We start from the raw sequence: 23,246 nt of genomic DNA, 5'->3' as shown, positions 1-23,246 counted from the left end.
CAGAGGCAAACGCAACTCAACGGCGCCAAGCGAGCGGTGCAGCTTTAAATGGACACATTGCACTGCTTAACATGCAATGATTATGGGCTGTTCTGACTACGTACTTTGCTCTCTCTTTCTCTTAATGCTGCTTTGTAATCTCAGTCTTACTTTTTTGGGCAATGCATTGTACAGGAATGACAACATCTCTAGCCATCTTTACCCCACTTTCAGTTAATCCCCTTTGTCCTGACGAACCTGCTGATGCCAGCCTTTCAATATATTAGTCATCATTGGGCCTTTGGATGAAACCTGTGAACCACAATCACTTTAATAGCCTGTGGCCAACACATACTATATAAGAGCACAGCCATATTGTGCTGTAAATACCCATAGAACCATTTACAACCATGTAAATATCACAATGGCTCGTCAGACGCACAAGCAAGCAAAGGTTCAACAAATATCTCTGTAGCCGCTCTCTCTCTATCCACACATTTCTCTATTTATTGATTTGAGCGGTTCTTGAGATTGCACAATGCCATGTAACCCGCATGTACTATAACTGCCGATTTACATTATGCATTTTTGAAAGCCATTTCCCTCTTTCTGAGAATGCTTTCCACACAGCATGGCCTAATCTTTTTTTAAACACAAGAGTTTTTGAAAGCGGATTAATTGTATCTCAGATCGAGCAAAGAGTCATTCTCTCAGCGAGTGCAATGGCAAGACTGTGAGTGTTTTTAGACCTATAATTGTATTTGAAAAACATCTTTCTAAAGCCATTTTCAATTAGGCATTTAGCATTAGACACAGTGTTTTACAGTGTACAGATTTAAGATTCAACGCTCAACACGAGTCAGCCTGTGAATGTTGTGCACACGCTGAGAGAATCCTGCTCTAGAGCTCCTCCCTGTCTGTCTGTAATGAGGAGGGAATATGGCTCCATAAAACGAGTCTGCCAAAGACATGCATGCTCAGCTGTCTGCCTGAGAGCTGCTGGTTGGCCTGCCTAACACTGGTAGTGAGCGGTTCACTACGTGCTGAGCTTATCACTGGCTATGATAAATCTACAGGAAATCAGATTGGATTGCTAGAAAGGTATAGATTTTGGGGTGGTGGTGGTGGTAATTATTATACTTACATTTATTTTTATTTTACTGCTATAGTGTGAATATATTGTCTGATTTAGTTATGGGAAAATGTCAGTAAGATTAAGAATATTGACTGTCTAAGGTTGGGATGGTAAGAGTGGACACTTCATATTGGTATGGCAAACACTTTTCTACTGACATTTAAGCTTTAAAAAGTAGAAACATACTCACATATATTTTCTTCAAATATTATAAACTGTGTTTCTCATAACCATAATCATGTTATTATTTTTGGGAATATATTTATTTAATAAATACACATAAAGGTATTTTGAGTCTTTGGAGAGATAAAGTTTTAGAAAACAACCACTGAGATGTGGTGTGTGTGTGAATGCAATATGTGTGAGTTTAATGTGTGTGTGTGCGTGTGTGTGTGCCTGTCTGTAACCTTATGAAAAACAATATTAGGATCAACTATGTTTTAAAGTGTACAATATCTATAATAATGGTTGAATAATTAACAGTACATTAACTCACTACGTTAAGATTCATACACATGTACCACACACTACATATCAATGACATTCATGTCATGTCAGACGTACTACTCTACCATGCATAAATCATAAGATGTCTTTGCTGTGGCTGTAATCATGAAATCACAACATGCCCCCAAATGATTATGTTTTACATTACAAGTTTATAAATTGTACATTTTGCATCATAAACGTGTGATTCTTATAGATGTTTTATAACGTTTTTGCCATGTTGCAAGTGTGTGTGTGTTCTATGTGTGTGCTTGAGTATCCCAAAAGTGCTTCAAGACGCAAGCTTCGACATATCAAAGAGCATCTCAGAGTCAAATCGGTGCTGCTCTAATTAGAAAGGGACTGATACGGCTCCCGTCATTAATTCCCCACACTTCAGTGTGTATAACACAGTGCAGGGCTTATTTTTGACTACATTAAATCATAATAGGATTGAACTGCTGCTCTTAGCGCCACCTGTAACAAAAGGTTGAACAGCTTTTCTCAGTGTAACGCCATAACAGTGTGTAGTGTCTTGTTGGAGGGGTTGAAGGAGCTGTGTTTGTTTCCTGGTTCTCATGTCATATCCTGTCTTCCCTGGTCTGGTCTAGGTGGTAGTCAACGCCTTGGTGGGTGCCATCCCTTCCATTATGAATGTGTTGCTGGTTTGCCTCATCTTTTGGCTGATTTTCAGTATCATGGGGGTCAACTTGTTTGCGGGCAAGTACTACTACTGTTTCAATCAGACATCTGAGGAATACTTTTCCGTCGACACGGTCAACAACAAGACCCAGTGTGAGGCCCTCATGAAACAAAACTTTACCGAGGTCAGGTGGAAGAACGTCAAGATCAACTTTGACAATGTGGGCGCCGGCTACCTGGCACTGCTGCAAGTGGTGAGAGTGTCGCTCCTCCTCGCCTCTCTTTCTTATTTCATGCTAACATGGTTTCTTTTCTCATTTTCCTATGCACTTTCCTGTGTGTTTCTTTCTCTTTCTGTGCTTCATCTGACGGTCTGTTGTTGCTTTAAACTCAATTTGCTTTCACAGTACTCTGAGGCTGTCTGTTCTTGTTTATTGTGTATAGTATACTCGTTGTTTCTCCATGCCCTTTTCCTTCATCTACTTGTTTCTCTCCATGCACAAGCTGTACCACAGGACATGCATCAGTTTCGGTTTGAGTTTGAGTTTCTTTGATTTCAATTTACAATCTTTTGTTTCTACAAATGTATTTAGTTATTCCTCTCTTTTGAAAGGCCACATTCAAAGGTTGGATGGACATTATGTACGCGGCTGTGGATTCGAGAGAGGTATATTCATTGTTTCTTCAATACATATTGCAATGCTTATTTCTGTAACTGTATGGCAAGCGATTAACGATCTTAAAGGAGAAGTTTGACATTTTAAATATGCTTATTCACTTTCTTGCTGAGAGTATATAGCTACTGCCAGCAGCCAGCTAACTTCACCTAGAATAAAGAACAAAGAAGAGTTTATTTCCTGGCCAGGACCTTTGCTGATTAAACAAACAGTTGTTAATTTGTGAACTTTAGAGGTGCTGTTAGAAGGATGTTGTTAGCTTTGGGCAGAGCCAGGCTAGCTGTTGCCCCCTCTTTCTACTCTTTGGTCGGTCAGCTGGTCATATTAACCGTTCAGATATAAGAGTGACATCAATCTTTTCATCAACTCAAGAAAGTTTATTATTGTATGTCCAGAAATGTACAATACCTTCAACATTGTGCCTCCCTCCAAGGTGGAAGACCAGCCCGACTATGAAGTCAACATCTACATGTACATCTACTTTGTCGTTTTCATCATATTTGGCTCCTTCTTCACCCTCAACCTCTTCATTGGTGTGATCATTGACAACTTCAACCAGCAGAAGAAAAAGATAAGACCCGTTCTGTCTCCTTAACACCTGTTTTGCTTTAGGAGTTTCCACTTAAGTGTCAGAATGTGATTATAACCAAACCTTTGTTTGTCCCTTTACTTTGGAGGTCAGGATATATTCATGACAGAGGAACAGAAAAAGTACTACAATGCCATGAAAAAACTGGGGTCCAAAAAGCCACAAAAACCTATACCTCGCCCACAGGTATGTTTCTCCTCTGGGTAACAAATATGATTTGGATGATTTGGTTGAAACCTCAGTAAATCTCAACTTCATCCCTCGTTGCGTCCTCGCTCCTCGTAGAACAAGATCCAGGGCATGGTGTTCGACTTTGTGACACAGCAAGTCTTTGACATCTCCATCATGATCCTCATCTGCCTCAACATGGTCACTATGATGGTGGAAACCGACGATCAGTCAGATGAAACGGAGAACGTCCTCTACTGGGTCAACTTCATCTTTATTGTAGTCTTTACCACGGAGTTCCTGCTAAAGCTTTTTGCCCTTCGGCACTATTACTTCACCAATGGCTGGAATATCTTCGACGTGGTGGTGGTCATCCTTTCTATTGTTGGTGAGTGAGGGAGATGGAAGACACAAAACAATTAATAAGTAGCTTGGGAGTAACAAGTCTTTTGCATGCTGATGATATTCTCCTTCCCTTTCTTTTTCTCTCAGGTATGTTCCTGGCTGATATCATTGAGAAATACTTTGTGTCGCCGACCCTGTTCAGGGTGATCAGGTTGGCTCGTATTGGCCGTATTCTTCGTCTAATTAAAGGCGCTAAGGGAATCCGGACTTTACTCTTTGCTCTGATGATGTCACTTCCAGCCCTGTTCAACATTGGCCTACTGCTCTTCCTGGTCATGTTCATTTTCTCCATCTTCGGCATGTCTAACTTTGGCTACGTAAAACACGGAGCGGGAATTGACGACTTGTACAACTTTGAGACCTTTGGCAACAGCATGATCATTCTGTTCATGATCACCACGTCCGCTGGATGGGACGGCCTGCTGCTGCCCATTCTTAACTACCCTCCAGACTGCGACCCCTTACTGGAGAACCCTGGTACAGCCGTAAAGGGCGACTGTGGTAACCCCTCAGTGGGAATCTTCTTTTTTGTAATGTATATCATCATTTCTTTCCTGATTGTGGTCAACATGTACATTGCCATCATCCTGGAGAACTTCAGCGTGGCCACAGAGGAAAGTGCTGATCCACTCAGTGAGGACGACTTTGAGACCTTCTACGAGATCTGGGAGAAATTCGACCCAACTGCCTCTCAATTTATTACTTTCACCAAGCTGTCTGACTTTGCAGACACACTTGAGCACCCACTTCGTGTGCCAAAGCCCAACACTATAGAACTAATCGCCATGGACTTGCCCATGGTGAGCGGCGATCGCATTCACTGCCTGGACATCCTGTTTGCCTTCACAAAGCGAGTGCTGGGTGACAGTGGTGAGTTGGACATGCTGAGGCAACAGATGGAGGAGCGTTTTGTGGCAGCCAACCCCTCCAAGGTGTCGTATGAACCCATCACCACCACTCTTCGCCGCAAACAGGAAGATGTCTCTGCCAGAACTATCCAGAATGCCTACCGCTTCCACCTCCTCCGGCGCGGCATCATCTTCAAGTGTCGTACTTTTACTAGCAGTAAGTTTGAGAACGGCGGGACCAACAAAGAGAAGAAAGAGAGTACACCATCCACAGCCTCTCTCCCTTCGTACGACAGCGTGACCAAACCGGACAAGGAGAAGCAGGACGAAAACAAGGAGGAGTGGGCCAGAAAAGAGAAGGACAAAAACCAAAAAGATGAGTGGGAATCCAAGTGTTAGTGTTCAGTGACCCTCAAAATCCAATAAAACACAGCAAGATGAGACTCTGAGCCCAAACCCAACAAATGTAGAAAAAGTGATAATTTGCAAGTAAGAAAAAAAAAAAGAAAAGAAAAAAACCATACAAAAAAATGTTTACAGACTCAATACTACTGAGGCAATGTGGTTTCTTATGTCGTCAAAGACTGCCGAGCCAAACACAATCAGTTTACCACGGAACTTTGCTGCATAGTGACCAAGTTCATAGAAATGAGCAACAAATACAAAATGACTCGCAGAGTGCTGGCCGATTACACACATTTCTTTAGGGACCAACTGCCAAGGCACAGACATCTCTGCTAGATTATCGAAGAATTGCAAAATCCCTGCCACCACCGAGTGTGGACCCCCGCAGCAACGCTCCAATGCTACGGGACTGGATCATACAGATCCAACTAGAACTGTATTAGCAGTCTAAAGGAGGCTCTGTAAACCAGTGTTTACCATCTTTATCAAGAAGAAAACAATAATCAACCAAGAAAGTTTAGATACGAAGGAAATACTAGCAAGGGAGGGGGAAACCCAGAACCATAGACAAATATTTTTTTTGTTTGTTTGTGCTGAGTATACTTGCATCTTTACATTATTTGAGCAGCAAAAAAGATAACATTTAGCCCATGTCACTAGTCTTTTCATCTCCTCTTTGTTATACTGACATTGAAAAATACATTTTCTACATGGGCTTTCACACTAGGGGTCATTAGTCATTGTTTTGACTTGAGCTGAAGGAAACTTGCACAGGCCGAGCTCCAGATAAATAATAATGATTGTGCTCATTCAATGCATAGAAATAACTTGCATGAAGGCATGTTTGATTAGGAATCATGCATGGGTAATCATAGTCCACAAGACACTAATTCTCAGACCACTGCAGTGGCTTGACTCTAGTTTGAGGCTGTCCACAGGGGAATTAACTAGAAAATTAAGACTTTGGATAATAATATCTAGAATACTGGGGTACACTAGTCGTATGATCCTGCCCTTCATCACTTTTCAACAGACAGATATTTTACTTCAGCCCTTCATTCGAATTTCAGGTGAATGAAGGATGTAAGCACACAGAGGCAAAGTCTCAGTCGGATCAGCCAACAACACAAACTAGAAAATAGTTTTTTTGCTGCTCTGAACGTTAGTAGTGTAGAAGGTGTGAGTATTAGGAAGCAGGATATCCTCACGATGAGGATGCACAGATTTGGAGGGCCATGTCAGTGTTCCTGAACCAAATCTGGGGCTAACATTTGTTTGTCAACTTACATCCATCATACAGTCACTTTCCTTACTTACCTGTGGTCCCTGTTACGGCAATGAGAACAGGTGATATTTCACGCCAAGGAATCCATAACCGGTAAGGGTCTGGTGTGCTCAAGTGTCAAGAGGTTTCCCCTCTACTGCTGTAGTTCCAGGAGAAGGGACAGAAATATAGTTTTATTTTTTGTTTTTCTTTTGATACTCTTTTTTTATTGATTTGTTTTGGGCTAGTGGAAGAACTGAAAACACAAACACATTTTGATAGATACACATGACAGTACTCTTACTGATTCATTCATTTCAAGTTCCTCTTTTGTACTTTGTCAAACCCACATCAGAATTTCCCAGTGAGTGATGTTTTAGGTAGTGCTTTTCGGACAATTTGAGTTGCCAGCTTTAGATAAAAAATAAAAAATAAAGCCTTGAAGTCCTTCTCTGATGTCCTTGTGATGCAATCATTCTCAGAAAAAGGATTTGATCAGTGAGAGTGACACTGACCGTCTGAAACAGCAGAGTTAGCAGAGAATTGTCACAAGGACAAGCCTTGTCGTGCCTAGCATGTATGGAAGGTGGTTTGGACTGTAAAATCAAATGGATTTTGTCTGATATTTCAGGGAGGTGGATGGGTGAAAAATAACACAAACGTGGACCAATAAATAGGTTAGAGCCCCTCCCTTCAGGGTTTTAGACTGACTGCCATGAGAACAAGAGAGAAATGGAAGAGCTGAAGAAGTGAATAGTGCTTTGGTCTGAGTCGGAGTGCTGAAAGTCCCATGTTTGTCAGTGTATCATTGTGCTTTTGTGGGACCTCTTAAACACTGTGTGGTGTTAGACCCAGGCTCGCACCATCTCTTCACATACGTGCAGGCTATTAAGTACTATCACCTGCTTCGAAAATAATTAGCCCGAGATGGAGGTAGAAAGATTTAACATCAGCAGGCCTCACATCGACGCAGCTGTGTTGTATAATAAGCTTTGTGGGTGTTTTTCATAAAAAAACCTGAGGCTTTGTCAAGTGGTAAACAAGACACAACTGCCTCCTTAGGTGTTCCTGCCATTTGTTTTCTACACAGGAGTGATGGTCCTATTTATAAGTGGATGACTGGACATAAATCTGGCATCCTTCGTCACACCACTACTGCCATTTGGTGTGTTTAACACTGCCTGTACCAGAACCCCCTGTCTGTAACAATAACTGAGGTCTGTTTACAATATGAGGTCTCCGAATCAGTTTGGCTGCTGCACACTGAAACCAAATACATTCCCAATGAGAACCACAGGAGGAGTGAGTAATGTCATCCAATTTATCCATGTTCATCTTGGATGTAATGTTTTAGAATGATACATTCGCACTTGAAAAAAACAACAACAAAACAAGCAAAAAAAGACAAAAACATATATGTACAGTGCAGGCTATGATGTAAATGGCACAATTGCTGAAAAAGAACACACTTTTTGAGAGAAACTATAAATATTGTATTATATTCTTTTATTTATCGGCATGCTTTGTTGTGATTTTTGTAAATACGGAATTTAAAAAGATGTTACTACTAATAATCAAAAAATGAATAATAACAATAATATAGAATGGCTTCCAGCTATGCCCTTTGTCACATTTGTTACCTTTTTGGATATTTTGAGACACTTTTCACTTTGTTGACGGAAATTGAATGAAATATAGATATTATATAATACAAAAGATATATACATGTATACATATATGTCTATATGTATATACATGAAACAGAAGAACACTGTTTGTCACATTTGATTTATGTGCAACACGTTCAGTGGATGTCTAAAACTGGTTGTTTCCAGCACCCTTCTATGTCGAGGGATAGCTCATGTGCGATGTTACTGGAGCTGCTTGCCATGGATTGTAGCCTGATCATGATGAAAGGATGATGTTACCAGCACATTTCTCACTTACTGTCATGTCTCACCTTCACTGAGTATACAGGACACACCCACAGTCACGGACACAAACACACACACAAGTGACTCCTCACTGCCAACCAACTTGACCAGTGATCTCTTCCCTGAGACGTACCTACCCCCAGGGCCTTTTTCCCATACCCACACATCAGTGCCATTACAGCTCAACATGCATACAATCATGTACTTACTTTTCATCCTCACATTTCTTTTGTTGAATGGTTTGTTTCTAATGTTCCACTCAATGGCATGTGCCTTTTTCTGCTTTTTCTGCAAATTTGGATGTCAATTCCACACTGAAAAAAAAACAAAATGAAAAAAAAAGGAAACAAACAAAACTGTCCAAACTGTGGAGGGTGGAGGTTTGGGGGTGAGCACAACATTAATCAGGGATGTCGAGTCAGAAATACTGCCGGAGGATCATCCAGAGACAACCCACTTCATCTTAATATTCAACAGTGTGTGATGTTAACAGAAAACAGCTAACTCAAATATGTCCTGTTCTTAGTGATATGTGTGTCACCCACTTGGCTTGTGAAAAAGCAGCTTGCCTTCTATATTTCTGTTTTATTTCTTCAATGTTTCTGTTTCCATCTGAAATTTATTTTTGTATCAATATTTGAGTATAGGACTCGATCTTTTTTTTTTTTTAGCATGGTTTATAATGGCCGTTCTTTTCTTTTTGCTGAAAAATTACAAAGTTTTTTTCAAACTGTTATCATTTGACACCGTGATAAAAAGAGGATATACAGTACAATATGATGGTGTGTTGCACAACCACTTGGATTCTTGGTAAGAATATATGAAAGATTGTCTTCATTTGAGCACAAACCTTTTTATTACCAATAAAGCAGCCTTCCAGTTACAACTTGTGTGTTGGTTTTCCATATTCCACATTCATTGTGTCCACTTTAAGTAGTGCTCACCATTTTGTGCAGATTATTTCACTTTTGTGGCGCTGTATGAAGATGCAAGTGGATTACAAAACATCCTGTGAAATGGAGCTGAGTGGTGCTGTGGTAACGGGGTCGTGAAAGGCAACCTTTCAAATGTAATGGACTAATTGAATTTGTTAAGAGCCCCAGGTTAACATCCCCTCGCAGGCAGAAGATGGACTATAGCCCCATTATTATGCTCTTGTTTGTGGTCCACCATAAAGTAAATAGCCTAGATAACCTCATAACCTCAAAACCTCATGAGACCAGGGCTGAAATGTTGGGGGATATTGATCTTCTCGTGGGGGGAGGAGGGTAAGAAGCCCTTTTTAGAGAGTATATGTAAATGATGCATGGAGTTGTCACCAAACACTGAATTGATGGCAAAATATCCATGGACTACCCTCTCTCCTCCCTTTCCTTTTGTTGTTGGATCCCATTACAAAATGTATTGTCCCTTGCTCCTCTCCCTCCCTCAAGTCACATTTCCGACTTCCGCTCGTCCCTCGCCCTTCCTCCGTCTCCCTGCATTTTTGTTTGATATTTTCAAATCTATCTTTGTGTCTCTCTGTTTTCTTTCATCTACAAATGTCATCAATGGGAACCTGCTCCTTATTGGAAATGTACCCAACTCGTTTCACACCCATGCTCCAGGATGTGAGAATGCAGTGAGATGGAGAGGAGAGAGGGAGGGAAGGGGGAGGTAAGGAAAAGAGAAGGGGAAGGGAGGTGGTGGAGGACTGCAGTGCAGATAAATGAATGCAGCAGTCGAGTCAGCAGCACACTCCCAGTTTGGCCCAGTGCCTCCATCAATTTGTGCCAATGCACAGCTGCCTATGAGACTAGCTCCTAAGCTCATTAAAAGAATCACACCAAAAAAGGATATTAGCTCGTTAGCGACGCGGTAAAGCGCCGACGGCAGCCGGTGTAGCCGCGCGCCGTGCAGGGGAGCTGTCCTCGGTGCTGGAGCCGAGGAAGCCTGGACCGACGAGCATCCTCTACCCGGCTCCTTGGGTGGGGTCGGATGAAAACATGACAGTGCTGGTTGTTGTGGAGCTAAACACAGCCATAAAATGTGTGTATAGTGAGCGGAGGAGCTCGACCTAATTCTTAGACAGCCACACCTACACCCTCCCCTCTCCTCTACTCGCTTTCCTCTCACCCCACCTCCCTTCCTCTGAAGCATGTTGCCACATAGCATGTGGTTTCTCTGTGGGTAGATGTGAACGTGGCTAAATATAACGATTAAACGTGTCACAGTATTTCCTTTGCCAGGATTAGCTTTCTAAGGAGAGGCTTTAGCTTTTTTATACAGGATAGAGACACGGAATATTATTATTTAATCACTGAGAGCTATGCATCATTAACAAGGACTCTTCATCCAATGCAAAGCAATGCTGGGAAGCTCTGACACATTTTGCTGGTAAATGTGTCAAAGTGAAAATAGCCAGCAGTAAAAGGGTTTTTTCCTACTATCTGATCCCATTTCAACCCTTGACTGAGATTATAGGGTTGTGTTCTGCTGGTGTCCCCTCCCTTTCTCCCTTGAGAGTCAGACTGAGGAGGGAGGATGGAGCCCAGATAGGGAACGCTCCATCATGGATATGGCCAGAAGCCAAAACACCCCCACCCACCAGTCCACCCACATCACCACAGTTGCAACCTCATACAACTCACATTTCTCAATGAGAAGCGAGGCAGACACATAACTAACCTCCCACCAATCCATTCCCAGCACACACATATACATAAAAAAACACCACCACAGCAGTTATAGCTCCACCTACCTAAAATCCACCAGCCCCTCCTTTCCACTAAATGTGAACTCCATTATTACTTTTTTCTGCCTGCCTCATTGCATAACCTTATTGTGCAACAATGTAAATGTATGTGAACAAAGTGCATGCTGCATACAGTATGCACTGCAAAGGAAAACAACACAGATGCCTTTACACCCACACACTGCCTTTATTTATTTATTCTTTCAAAGATTTTCCAAATGAGCCTGTGCTGAGAGATGTTTGGCTGCCTGTTTTTTCTGATTTCCTGAACAACAGCACCCACCTCTGGATGCAATGTGTCCTTCCTTATACAAATCTAAATAAAATATAAATACTGCCTCATCTATTGATTTCATTTGGATAGTATAATAAATCTCAATTCTCAATAAAAACCATTTTATTTAACATGTTATTTATTAACATTGTGTGCATCACAACAGCAAAGGCATACAGATGAATTCACAATGGATTCAGAAAAAGACCCTAAATTAATCATATCAAATTACTTTTTTTCATCCTGCATTTTAGTTTATTCATTCTGCAGATAAAATTAAAAAAAAGGCATAAAAGTAAATCAAGCCTGCATTCTCTGTAAGGTGTCGGTACCTGAACACGACTGTAGCTGGACATTTCAAAATGAAAAGTAAGATGAGATAAAAAAACAAACAAATTGATTATATTTCTTCACTTTGTTTGGAGACTGCAAAGTGCAAAATGCACGTTTAATTTGAAAATAAATAAACTGACAAATATTTTCTATGATGGTGCAGAGGATTCATCTTCTTTTATGCTGCTGGATGACGTAAAGCAATATCAAGCGTACTGTAAATGTAATCTGGGCTGTATTAGACTTCTGCTGCAAGGTGGAGCAGATCTTTATGACAGCTGTAAGTAAAATATAAGGAATTGAAGTCAAACAAAAAACAAGATTTTTCAAATCCAAAAAACTGACACATGTGAACTGTTTTTCTTAGATCCAAAATTACACAGTAATGTTCAGTGGCTCCACACTTCTGGTAAAAGTGGAAATATTTGAGTAATATGACTTGTGAATGATTGTAACTGTTTGACAGTGTATAATGGTATAAATGTTGCTTTTCAGTTCACCTTTCTCGTTTGGTGCTGGTCAGCCACTCCACAAAATCTTTAGCCTTCATCTTATCGAGATAGTGGGTGAAGTCGTTGCTGAATGTCCCTTCTGAATGCCTTTTGAAGTTTCGGATGATGTTTTGTCCTTTTTCCATCTGATATGAATGCCATCTAAGCAGAGCAGTGTTGAGGAGGGGAAGTTATTTTATTTGCAATCAATTTCAGTGCTAAATATCATGTTGCACATTTTATATACACTGTACAGATTTCACAACAGACATGAAATATAACTGACTTGGGCTGCAACTGAAGAATTTTATTAATTGTCATTTAATCTGTTTTTCTAATCAATTAATTGTTTGGTTTATAAAATGTCAGAAAATGGTGAAAAATGTGGATCAGTATTTCCCAAAACCCATGATGACGTCCTCAAATGTTTTGTTTTGTCCACAACTCAAAGATATTCAGTTTACTGTCATGAAGGCGTCAAGGAACCAGAGAGTTCTCACATTTAAGTAGCTGGAATCTGAGAAATGTAGCTATTTGTTCTTAAAAAATGACTCAAAACAGTATTTTTATTATGTATATTCCAATAAAAGAATGGCTAGACTAAATTTATACATTTAGCGAAACTGTAATTTTCTGTCAGATATTGATTTCAAAGAATGTCTCTATTTTGCTTAATCTTATAAAATGTAAAAAAGTGTCTGAACATGCCAGTCACCTATAACATGAAAGACATTGAATACACACCTTGCCAGTCTGCTTTTATCGACAACCATCTCTTTAGTGTTCGGACAGAGAAACAGGACCAACATACACCACATGTTTAGGCTCATCCTCGGGTCGCCTAATCGAACACATAACCAAGAGCACAAAAAGCTGTTTGTCCTGTTGAATTAGATAAGAAAACACAGCATTTCTTAATAAAAAATGTTTTAAAACTCACCTTCGGGAACTTTGACAAGTGTCCAACCAAGTGCTGTCTTGATCTTGTCTGGATCACATGCAGTGTGATATGGATGAAGCCACGGAGAAGCCTCTCTACACCTCGAAACAACACCTTGTCCACTCAGAGTGGACTAAACTGCAAGTGCTGATATCTGTTGTAAAGACAGCAGGTGTTCCAGTGTGACACATTCTATGACTATCTTCCTCATTAGGGTGGTCTGGATCAAAGCTTATCTGAACTAGGATGACGTGTGATATGTGCTCTCCACAGAGGTCAAAGGTCAGAGCCCACTCTCACTTATTCAGACAGTAGCAGGTGTGGAGAAATGTTGTTCTGGTGTCTGACGCCAAGGACATAGCTGCTAAACTGACCATACAGCCATTGTTGGACGAGCATCAGAAGGGAACAAACAGGAATAAAGGGACGTCATCAAGAACTTTGCTGACTGGTGTGAGCTCAACCACTTTCACCTAAACGACAGCAAGACAAAGAGATGGTGATAGACTTTCATAGGGAGACACCCCAGACTACACCGGTGAACATTTAGGGATTGGATATTGAGATGGTGGGAGCGTACCTGAGTGTTCACCTCAACAATATATTGGACAGGTGAGACAACACAGATGTTCTGTACAGAAAGGGACATTTGCTAAGGAGACTGAGTCCTTTCAGAGTTTGCAGGACAATGTTTAGAACATTTCATTACACTGTGGTGGCATCTGCAATCTTCTATCTGGTGGTGCTGGGGAGCTGGGACAGAGAAAGACTCAATACACTGGTTAAGAGGGCGATGTCTGTCTTGGACTGCCCTCCTGATTCCATGGAGGATGTTGGTGAGAGGAGGATATTAGCCAAGCTGACGTCAATCGAGGACAACACCTCTCATCGTCCCCTGCATGAGACTGTGGGGGCCTTAAGTAGCTCCTTGACTGCGACACTCACAGTGTAAGAAGAAGCACTAGCACGTTATTCGTTCCAACAGCAGTCAGGACTTTGAACATGAGCATAACATCATGAAACAATGTTGTTGTGTCTGTCACCATCACCCACCACTTACAACATGACAGACTATGCTATGCAATTTCTGTGTCCTGTGCAAATATGGTTGTATTGATGAAATGCAACATATGACTTTAAATCATCATCTGATATTAGCTACTCAAAGGAATTCAAGTCCAGGATGGGCCTGATGGAGGAAGTTTAGCCTCACCTGGGATGCTGGAGACTGAAACCCCCAGAGGAGGCAGACACTCTCCAGGGATTAAGGATGTAAAAAAAACTAGTTTGACAGACGTAGTGAGGAGGATCGATTACACTTTATGCAGTCTTTGAGTACGCCGTATTGTGAATGTAACAATCAAGGCTTTTGGGAGTGAGGGTGAAGAGGTGGCAGAAAGTGAGTTCAAAAGAATAGAAATAGAAAATAGTATTAATTCAAGCAACTCAGGAGCAGAGTCTGATGAAACGTTCAAGAGAGCTACATGTAGTAAGGGCATGTCAAAGGCCAAAGGGCTGCAATCCAGAACAATTTCAGCCAGTGATTGAGACTGTTACAGACAGGGGACAAAGAAGTTCAGGTTCAAAGGGCTTTATTTATATATTTATACAACAGCTTTAATATCCAGATAATTAAGTCATTTAAAAATAGTCCCTAATGAAATGTTAACATGCACAAAGCCATATTATTGGCTCTTGTATCTTTGTTATCACAGACATTTTGTGCAACAGGAAGAACTTGTACTTACAAGGCCGCCAAACAGACACATGACGTTAGCTTATAAGCAATGTATATATGACTTAAGTTGAAAAATAAAAAACCTACAAAAGTTGCTTTGAGGTAGGTATGCCTTATACTGTGTCCGTATGTAATTGCAAAGCAATGTAACTAGTAAGCAAGTAATGCTACAGCTAGCACTTTTAACTTCGCTGAACTTTCCTTAGCGAACTTGCGTTAATGTTAGCTAAATTTGTTAAGCTGGCTTCACATATGTTGTGTCTTGTTTGAGATTCAGGGAATTACAACCGGATCTCCGGTGATTCAGTGACGTGTTAACCACCTGGGTAGCAAATGTTAGGTAACGCTAGTCAACATTGTCGCTATTGATCCAAGTTAACGAACGCTAGTTGTCTATAGGCCTATAAGTTTTGATAACATTTATTTTCAGCCCTGAAAAGGATGACAGATAAAGCTGTACATTTGATTCCAGTCTATCCATTGAGAAGATGTTGATTGTTACAAACTGCACTCGTGTGCGTTGTGATTGTGCACGTATATGTGAGCAATTTAGACAGTTGAACATGCTTGTATTATATTACGCTTTACACACAAATCCAAAGGGAATGAGAAAACCGTGTGTTGATATACCGAATCAATATTTATTATTATTAAGTCATATATTTACATTAGACATGAGCCTATAAGACACCATACATTCATACAAGCCAGAACCAGATTGCTGTGTATACATTTCCAAACAGAGAAGCAACTAAAGCAGCTTTCACACTCAAATCTTGAGACCATCTTTGTCTACTACAAAATGAATAAATCACTGACAAAACAAACTGTATGGTACTGTCACGGTGGGGAAAAGGTGAGGACTCAAATGCAAGATGGCAGACGAGGAGATTAACAAAAAGAGGGCTTTATTCCAAAAAGCTTACAAAACAACAATACAAAAGGTAAAAAGTAAACTGAAAAGACAAACCAGGATGACACGGGAAGCACGAGGAAGCACGAGGAAGCACCTGCAAAGGTGACACTTAGATGACGATCTGACAAGGAACACTGGGACAGACAGGGATATATACACACAGACACTAAACGAGGGGAACGAGACACAGCTGGGGAGAGAGGCTAAAACACAAGGGCAAGGTGAACGGACACAGGTGGAACAAATCAACAATGAGAGGGAAAACACACAGACAGGAAGTACAACTAGACATGACATAAGGGGGAGTGAACACTTCAAAATAAAACAGGATATACAAAAATCCCGATCATGACAGGTACTGGGTAATCAGAATAAATACTACTCAAATAATCCATCTTGCCTTCTTTTCTAGGCTTTTGAGACAACATTAGAAAACTTAAAAGCATCAAAATTAAACAGCTGTTCCAGTTTTTGCTCATCTTTACTACAGAAGATCTTTATTCTGTGGCTGTTGTATACCTTGTAGTGACGTTAAGGATGGTGCTAACTTAATATTTTGATTGTTACAACCTTTTTTAGGCAATGAACTGGACTCCACCTCAGACCTGCAGCCTGTGCCCCAGTGAAGGAGTCCTATGAATGTTTCTTCAAGACAGGATATTCAGCAGAGTACAGACGGACATCCCCTCCCCACCTCCGAAAGCTTCGCTCAACCCAGCCGACCCATGTAAGTACACACGATTCTCAGCCTAGCCCGATTTGCCTGCAATGACAGCGACACTGGTATTGCTTTCAGCTTGTGAGTCTGTGTGTGTGTCAACATGGCAAAATGTGGTCCTGCAGACCCCTCGTGTAGAGGGAACTACCACAGAAGAGGTTTTGAGTATTCTGCCAGGTGTTTATATTTCAGTCTGTCTGTGAACAGATTTTGTCAAAATCCAGTCATGAAACTTTACAGATGTGTAGTTAACATCAAAAGGAAGGTAGAGTTTGAAGATGGCCGTTGTCCGAGTGGGGGCCCCAAAAGTAGCCAATTGTCCCCCCTCCCGCTTTATGCCCCCACTTTATGCTCTACTTTCAGATGTTATTGCCACTTCAGAGGTAAAATAATAACATCATATTTTCTTCAATGTTCACAGTAACGCAGAGCCTTTGAGGGCACCTTTTCCACCTCAATGTAATATTTCTTTAGTTCACAACAGCTTAAAACTAGACTTGTTAAAGTTAAAGGGTTAACAGTTAAGATCCTGTCAAGGCACTTCTAGTCATTGCCGTGTAGTGATCAACACCATGAGATGGTAAAAATAGGCTCCCGGCTGTAAACACATTTCTAGCTGAAGGTAGTCACCTCTTTGTTTTATTAATGGCCGTCACTTTAAATATATTGTCAATGCTTGCTTTTAAAGTGTAACTTCACCCCCAAGACTGAGCCTAACTCAACCCAGTGTGTGTATGTGTGTGTGTGTGTGTGTGTGTGTGTGTGTGTGTGTGTGTGTGTGTGTGTGTGTGTGTGTGTGTGTGTGTGAGATGCAGGTGTTGGATGCGGCCCCTGATTAGCGGGCGTAAACATTATTTAAAAACAAATCTAAATTCATGACTTGGATAAGTCCTAACCGGTCATCTCTATGTCAGCATTGGCCTTGCAAGGATCAGGACTAATTTAAAACAGTAGATTGTTTCAAAGTTGTTTGTTGAGCGATTTTCAACCCATGTAATGCAGATTTTTATTCATTTAGTAAGACATGTAAATATTAACAGCAGCTCAGATGTATTGCATCACGGTACAGTCATATCATTTAGTTTACAACTCAAAAACACGCTGAAGTGTGCAGGACCTCTTTAAACTTTGCCCGTTTCTGTATGTAGCGTGTTTCTAGGCCTTGGCCACTAGGTGTCAGACTTGACCACAGCTTGACTTGAGTTGCTCAACCTCTTGTAGACTAAGACCTTGTTTTTTTAGTTCTCAAATAATAACTTGTCAAGTCTTTTACAATTATGTCAGCTATATTGTCAAAATTGTTAAAGGGAGCTGCCGATGGATTATATAAAAACATTTAATTTACTTTTATTAAAAAGAAAACAATCAAATATCCATTTAAGACATTCTGTTAATCTTACCAACTATCAAGCAACGCAATGTGGGTCCCAAACCTCAGGCATGAGAAACTGTGACTTTTAGATGCCTGGCATAATGAGATAAAGGTGCTGATGGAAAAGTCAAATATAGGTTCAGTTAGGTTTGTCAAAGAAGCTTTGGTAGCATGTTGGGATGGTGCGGTCATATTGTATTAATAAGGAATTTGCTGGATCCTTGGAGAAATATACACATACACACACCGACCTCACAAGTCATACTCTATTCTCCTCCGGCTTTACCCCTGGGGAGGAGGGGTATAAATGTTTGAGTCTATATTCAATATATATTATCACTGGAAGATGGGGAGTTCAGTGCAGGGATCATATAGCTGAGGGTCATGCTTACAGGGGCTGCACTGATGTACTCTCTGCTGCAGCTTGATAACTTGGTGCTGATTGATACATTAATATTGCATTGATCCGTGCCTTTTCTTTCACACGGGGGCACTTCTTTCCATCGTATCACGTAAAAATAAGTAAGGGGGAGATCTTTGATGTAACATCAGAGTGTCCCAGTGAGATTAGTGTTATTAGGGACAGAGCACGATAGGGTTAGAGTTAGAGTGTCACCTTATTATTATTAGTATTTTCTTTTTCTGTTTTGGCACACATATCAAAACGGCAGCAAATTGCAAAGTTCTGCAGTGATTGGGCTCGGGCGTGCCAAGAGGGCTCCATAACGCCCCCCAAACGCACGCAAAACATCCAAACTATTTTTAAATTTCTTTCCCTGTACAATTCCGCCATTTTGGATTTTGTGCGTTGATGTTCATTTTATGAACACATGTTTGAGGACTTTAGGATGCACAGCAAGTCACAAAACTTTGCATCCATGTTCAATTTAGTAAGTATTTCGACTCATATTGCAACTGGGCTTTGGAACAGCACGTCGTCTCTGAAGCGCCCCCTTAATTACTTTTAGCATTTTTTAAAGCTCTAATGAAGCCTGAGCACCTTTTTAAATTTGATGTAGATTTTTGAAATTTGGAACAGGACAACAGGAAGTCGGCCATTTTTTATTTACTGTGCAATTTTATTTTTGCAAAGTGAAGCCATTTACAGGCGTTTTACTTTAACAAACTCCTCCTTTTAAAATTAACCAGAGCAACTTCAGATTTGGTAGGTGATCTCTAAAGACCTTTTCTATACGAAAATTGTGAAGCTTTTGGAGGTTTCTTGGAACGTCCCTCAGTGTGGCGTGGTGGTCAATTTTGTCCAAAACACGAAAACAAGAAGTTGTTGTTACGCGACTTTACATTGTATCTATACAAAATGTCACATGTTGGATAAGTGTCCAGACCTGGAGACATGTCAACTCCCATATTGGGTCGAGGGCCAGTTCATCGTTTGCAGCTCCAATTTTGTGTTTGATCTTTGATCCTAAAGAGCAGCGTCTTTCCTCAGGCTGTTAGACTCCTTCACTTATCCTCCGTACTCCAACTTAAAAAATGATTCAGTTTTTTCTTGTGTAGCTTAAAGGGACTACAACTTGCATTTCATTGTGCAACCCTGTGTTTTACAATGACAATAAATGAACCTTAAACCTTGATTTAATTTAATTCCCTAGAGAAATACTGTTTCAGTTGGTAACCATAGTCGCAAGACAAACAAAAAGCTAATATTTATAGATGTCTTTTCTCATTACTCTAGGCTACGTCTGAATGAAAAGATAAAGAATGTAAGTCAATGTCATGAAGGTGGATGTTGCATAAGATGTAAGATTAGTTTACATTGAAGAGAAACTCCCTCACGGTGCTCTTGAACGGATCGTGCTTCACTCAGGGTTTGAGGGCAACGTCTGCGAATCACAGTGGACGCTACACATTAGACAACTTATCTGCAACAACAAACACCTTCTCTGGCGAGGCATAACAGGCCTTTGAAACACCACAGGAGACAAAACAATAAGGCTATCACCTATAAACATCACGACTGAGGGCAGTGGTTCAGCCTGAGATTTTTCCTTCCATTTATTTGGGCTGTTAATGATAGGCTATCAGATTCCTATCTCCCTTTCCTGCTCTCTCCCCTCTCCTGCTCCCCGCTGTAGCCTGGAGGACTGTTTTGGCGAGCATCTGGAGGCAGTCTGTTGAATAGGATCCATTCTTGCAGGGACCCTGTGCTCCAGCGAGCGCACTTGGGGCATGGACGCTCGGCCATGGTTGACAGAGGATGCAGAGCCGTTAGCGGGGGTTGGGAGGAGGGAGAGAGCAAAGGTAGCATGCAAGAATACAGCAGCTTACGTTTGTGAATTTTCTCTCAGTGCATATTTGCTTCCACAAAATGTTGTTGCTTTTCCTTTCCTCCATCTCTCATCTGAAATGGTTATAAAAGATATGCCCGGTGGTCTTGTGTCATCTAAGACCAGAACAGAAGGGGTTTGATTTCTTTCTTACTTATAACTTACATACTGAGCAAAGCTCTGTAGCATCGAGTCAGGCCTTTTCCCAACAGGGGGATTAGGTGAAGGGGGTGGTGTAGCACTCAGCTTGGGTGAATATGGTTGTGGAGCAGCTGAGGAAGTCTATTTACAGCCGTTTTGGAGGATATTAGTCTTTCATAGCCTCATGTCATTTTCTTTCTTTGTAACATTCTTTGTTTTAAAAGAGGATTCATTTATTGATTCAGTCTTCATAATTTAGTCAGTCATTCTCAACACCAAACATATGGCAGTAATCTTTTTGTTTTAGGCAGTCAATCATAAGTAAAATCCTCTTGTAATACAAAACTTAAGTAACATAATTCGTCTCGTCGCCCAAATTTGTTTTGAAGACGTTCGCACTTCCTCCCCTATTGATTGTGTGGCTGTGAATCTGGGACTTCTTGTGTCTGCCCTTGCTGTTTGCTGGTTCAGATGTTGGATCAATGTGTTTGTGTCTGTGTGAGAGGCTCTGGCTGAAGCTGAGCTGGAGAAGGTAATGGGATTGTAAGTGTCTGGCAGAGAGGAGGAGTGGTAATGAAATGAGGGGCCAGGGCTGTCAGAGCGAGAGAGTTTAACTGACAGCCACCCTGCATCAGAGGATACACACCATGTAGCGTGCTCTTTGTGTATATTTTTTCACACGTGTGCGTATGAGTACATGTGTTTATGCCCATGCAGACACGGTGCTTTCACAGAGTCACTGCTCCTGCTGACAGTCAGACAGGATCACAAGAGTGAATGTTTGCTGACTGTCATTAGCTCGGTGGGTTTGTTGCTCTGCTGCAGTGATAGATTGAATCCTCAGCATGACAACATAACTGCAGCGTGTTATAGCAGGAGAGGCGTGACCCGCTCTGCTGATAGTTCTTATCTCAGAAGGCAGTGAAAGAGCGTAATGCTGTCCATGCAACTGTCAAAACAGTCATTCTCTAACTGTCTGTTCACTTGATGCATCTTCCTGCGAGATAGAGTTTAGCTAAGCTTTAAGAAAGAGGTTATGGATTGTCACAGTACAATTTGTACTGGACTCTCATAGGAGGCGGTGACCATTTGGGCGATCTAAACTAAACAAAAATTTCATTTTGTTGTCATATCATATTCCTGCCAAATCCTTACAAATACTCTCAACCCTGGCTATTCTGTGAGTCGCACTCCTTCTATCCATGCTTTGAAATCATCATATCAGTGCATAAGCCCTATATGTATCCTATTGTGATTTGATTTGGACAACAGAAATGGCAGATTAGTCTTAAAGCCGCCCAAGTAGATTATCCACTCATCTCTAAAGCTCATGCATTGAGGGTCCCTCATAATTTCTGCTTGCGGTTGAGGGGGCAGGAGTGCCCAGCTTACCCACGATCAGGAGAACAGGACCGATCTGCTCATACAATGCCATCCGTGTCCGCTTATTAAAAGTGCGGTTGACCCCGGTTTTTCCCCCTGTGTGCCTCTTCCCATTGTGTTCTGTCTGATTGATGTTGACTGGGGTCACCTAAGCCCATGCAGGGGATCACGGCACAGTGCGCAGGGGGCTAAATGTTTACATGCATTCATTTGACTTTACCCAGGGGTCTGCTGGCCCAATCCAGGGTCGTCCTGTGAACGGGCAGACCAGGCCATATGTCATGTTTTTCTTTACCACTGGTTTGAAGGTCAGGCCCACCAGGTTATGGAGGCTAGTTAGGAAGAATAAATACTCTTTGTGGGCAGATCCTTCCCTTGTGTTTTGGCTCTGAGCTTTCAGCTGTGACACCAGACCTGACTTTTAACACGAGTGGGTTGAGAAACATGTATGAGACTAATGTTGCTTCTCCGTTGACATGAACCTAACACACTTCTCTGTATCCAGATGTGACAGTGAGGAACAGAGATGGACAACCGGTAAATAGTTGAAAATAAAAAATAAATAAAAAAGAGCCCCAGGGATACAATTGTATACTAACGAACAACAGATCTGTTTTCAGCATTGAGGGCAGAGGTGAGAAGTCTGTAGAGGATCCTACTGAAATCACTTACATACAAAGACATTAAGCTCTGACCAAGGTTCAGGTTATGCTCAATCAGAACTAGTTTGTCTGACCAAGTCATTCATAGTTGTTCTTAACGGCTATGCTCAAAGATGGAGTGAAACAGAGCGAGGGGAAAGACGTGATTAAATATGGGGATAATGACGCACGTTTTTAGACAATATCTCCTGGAAGCCATTTATAGCGTTGACCTGGGTTGTTTACATGAAAAGTGAGAGAAATAGTCAAACACAGTTGTTGTGTTTTTAAGAAAATACAAGCAAATGAATGCAATGTGTGTGTATCAAAGTGGTGACAATGTTTTATTTTATTTTTCTTAAGTTGAAGTTGAAACTCCCACTCATTTCTCTCTGATTCAGCGACTTTTTACATTTGTGATAATATTTTCATTATAAAAAACACCATTAAATATTTTTGAAATGAAAACATATTAACAGAAACATTTATTTTAATACCTTCCTGGTGGTGCAGTAAAACTGTAGGCCACTATGTGCCGGTAACTCTTGCTTTTTCTAAAAATACTTGAGCTACATTGCTATATATGCATTAATTAATAGTTAAAAAACCTTTTATTTACATGTTCCATCCGGCAGTGAATTCATATAGGTGTCACCTCTTTACCATTGCTATCAAACAAAGGAAAAATGCCCCAAAAAATTGAGACTGTATATAAATGTTGGAGTAACACACTGATTTAGCACTC

At 41.0% G+C, this 23,246-nt stretch overlaps 1 protein-coding gene across 1 annotated transcript in view; it reads left to right on the top strand.

Moving 5' to 3' along the window:
• scn8aa (sodium channel, voltage gated, type VIII, alpha subunit a) overlaps positions 1 to 5,532 on the top strand; it is a 41,218-nt gene extending 35,686 nt beyond the window's left edge. Inside the window, 6 exon segments of the mRNA XM_029435270.1 lie at positions 2,212 to 2,496; positions 2,856 to 2,909; positions 3,353 to 3,490; positions 3,590 to 3,694; positions 3,794 to 4,064; positions 4,169 to 5,532. Of these exon segments, the coding sequence (XP_029291130.1) occupies positions 2,212 to 2,496; positions 2,856 to 2,909; positions 3,353 to 3,490; positions 3,590 to 3,694; positions 3,794 to 4,064; positions 4,169 to 5,328 (2,013 nt within the window). The 3' untranslated portion in view covers positions 5,329 to 5,532.
• The last annotated feature ends 17,714 nt before the right edge of the window (positions 5,533 to 23,246 follow it).

This window comes from Cottoperca gobio, chromosome 7, assembly GCF_900634415.1.
Source record: "Cottoperca gobio chromosome 7, fCotGob3.1, whole genome shotgun sequence".
Lineage (NCBI taxonomy): Eukaryota > Metazoa > Chordata > Actinopteri > Perciformes > Bovichtidae > Cottoperca > Cottoperca gobio.
This window is presented reverse-complemented; position numbering and strand designations above follow the sequence as displayed.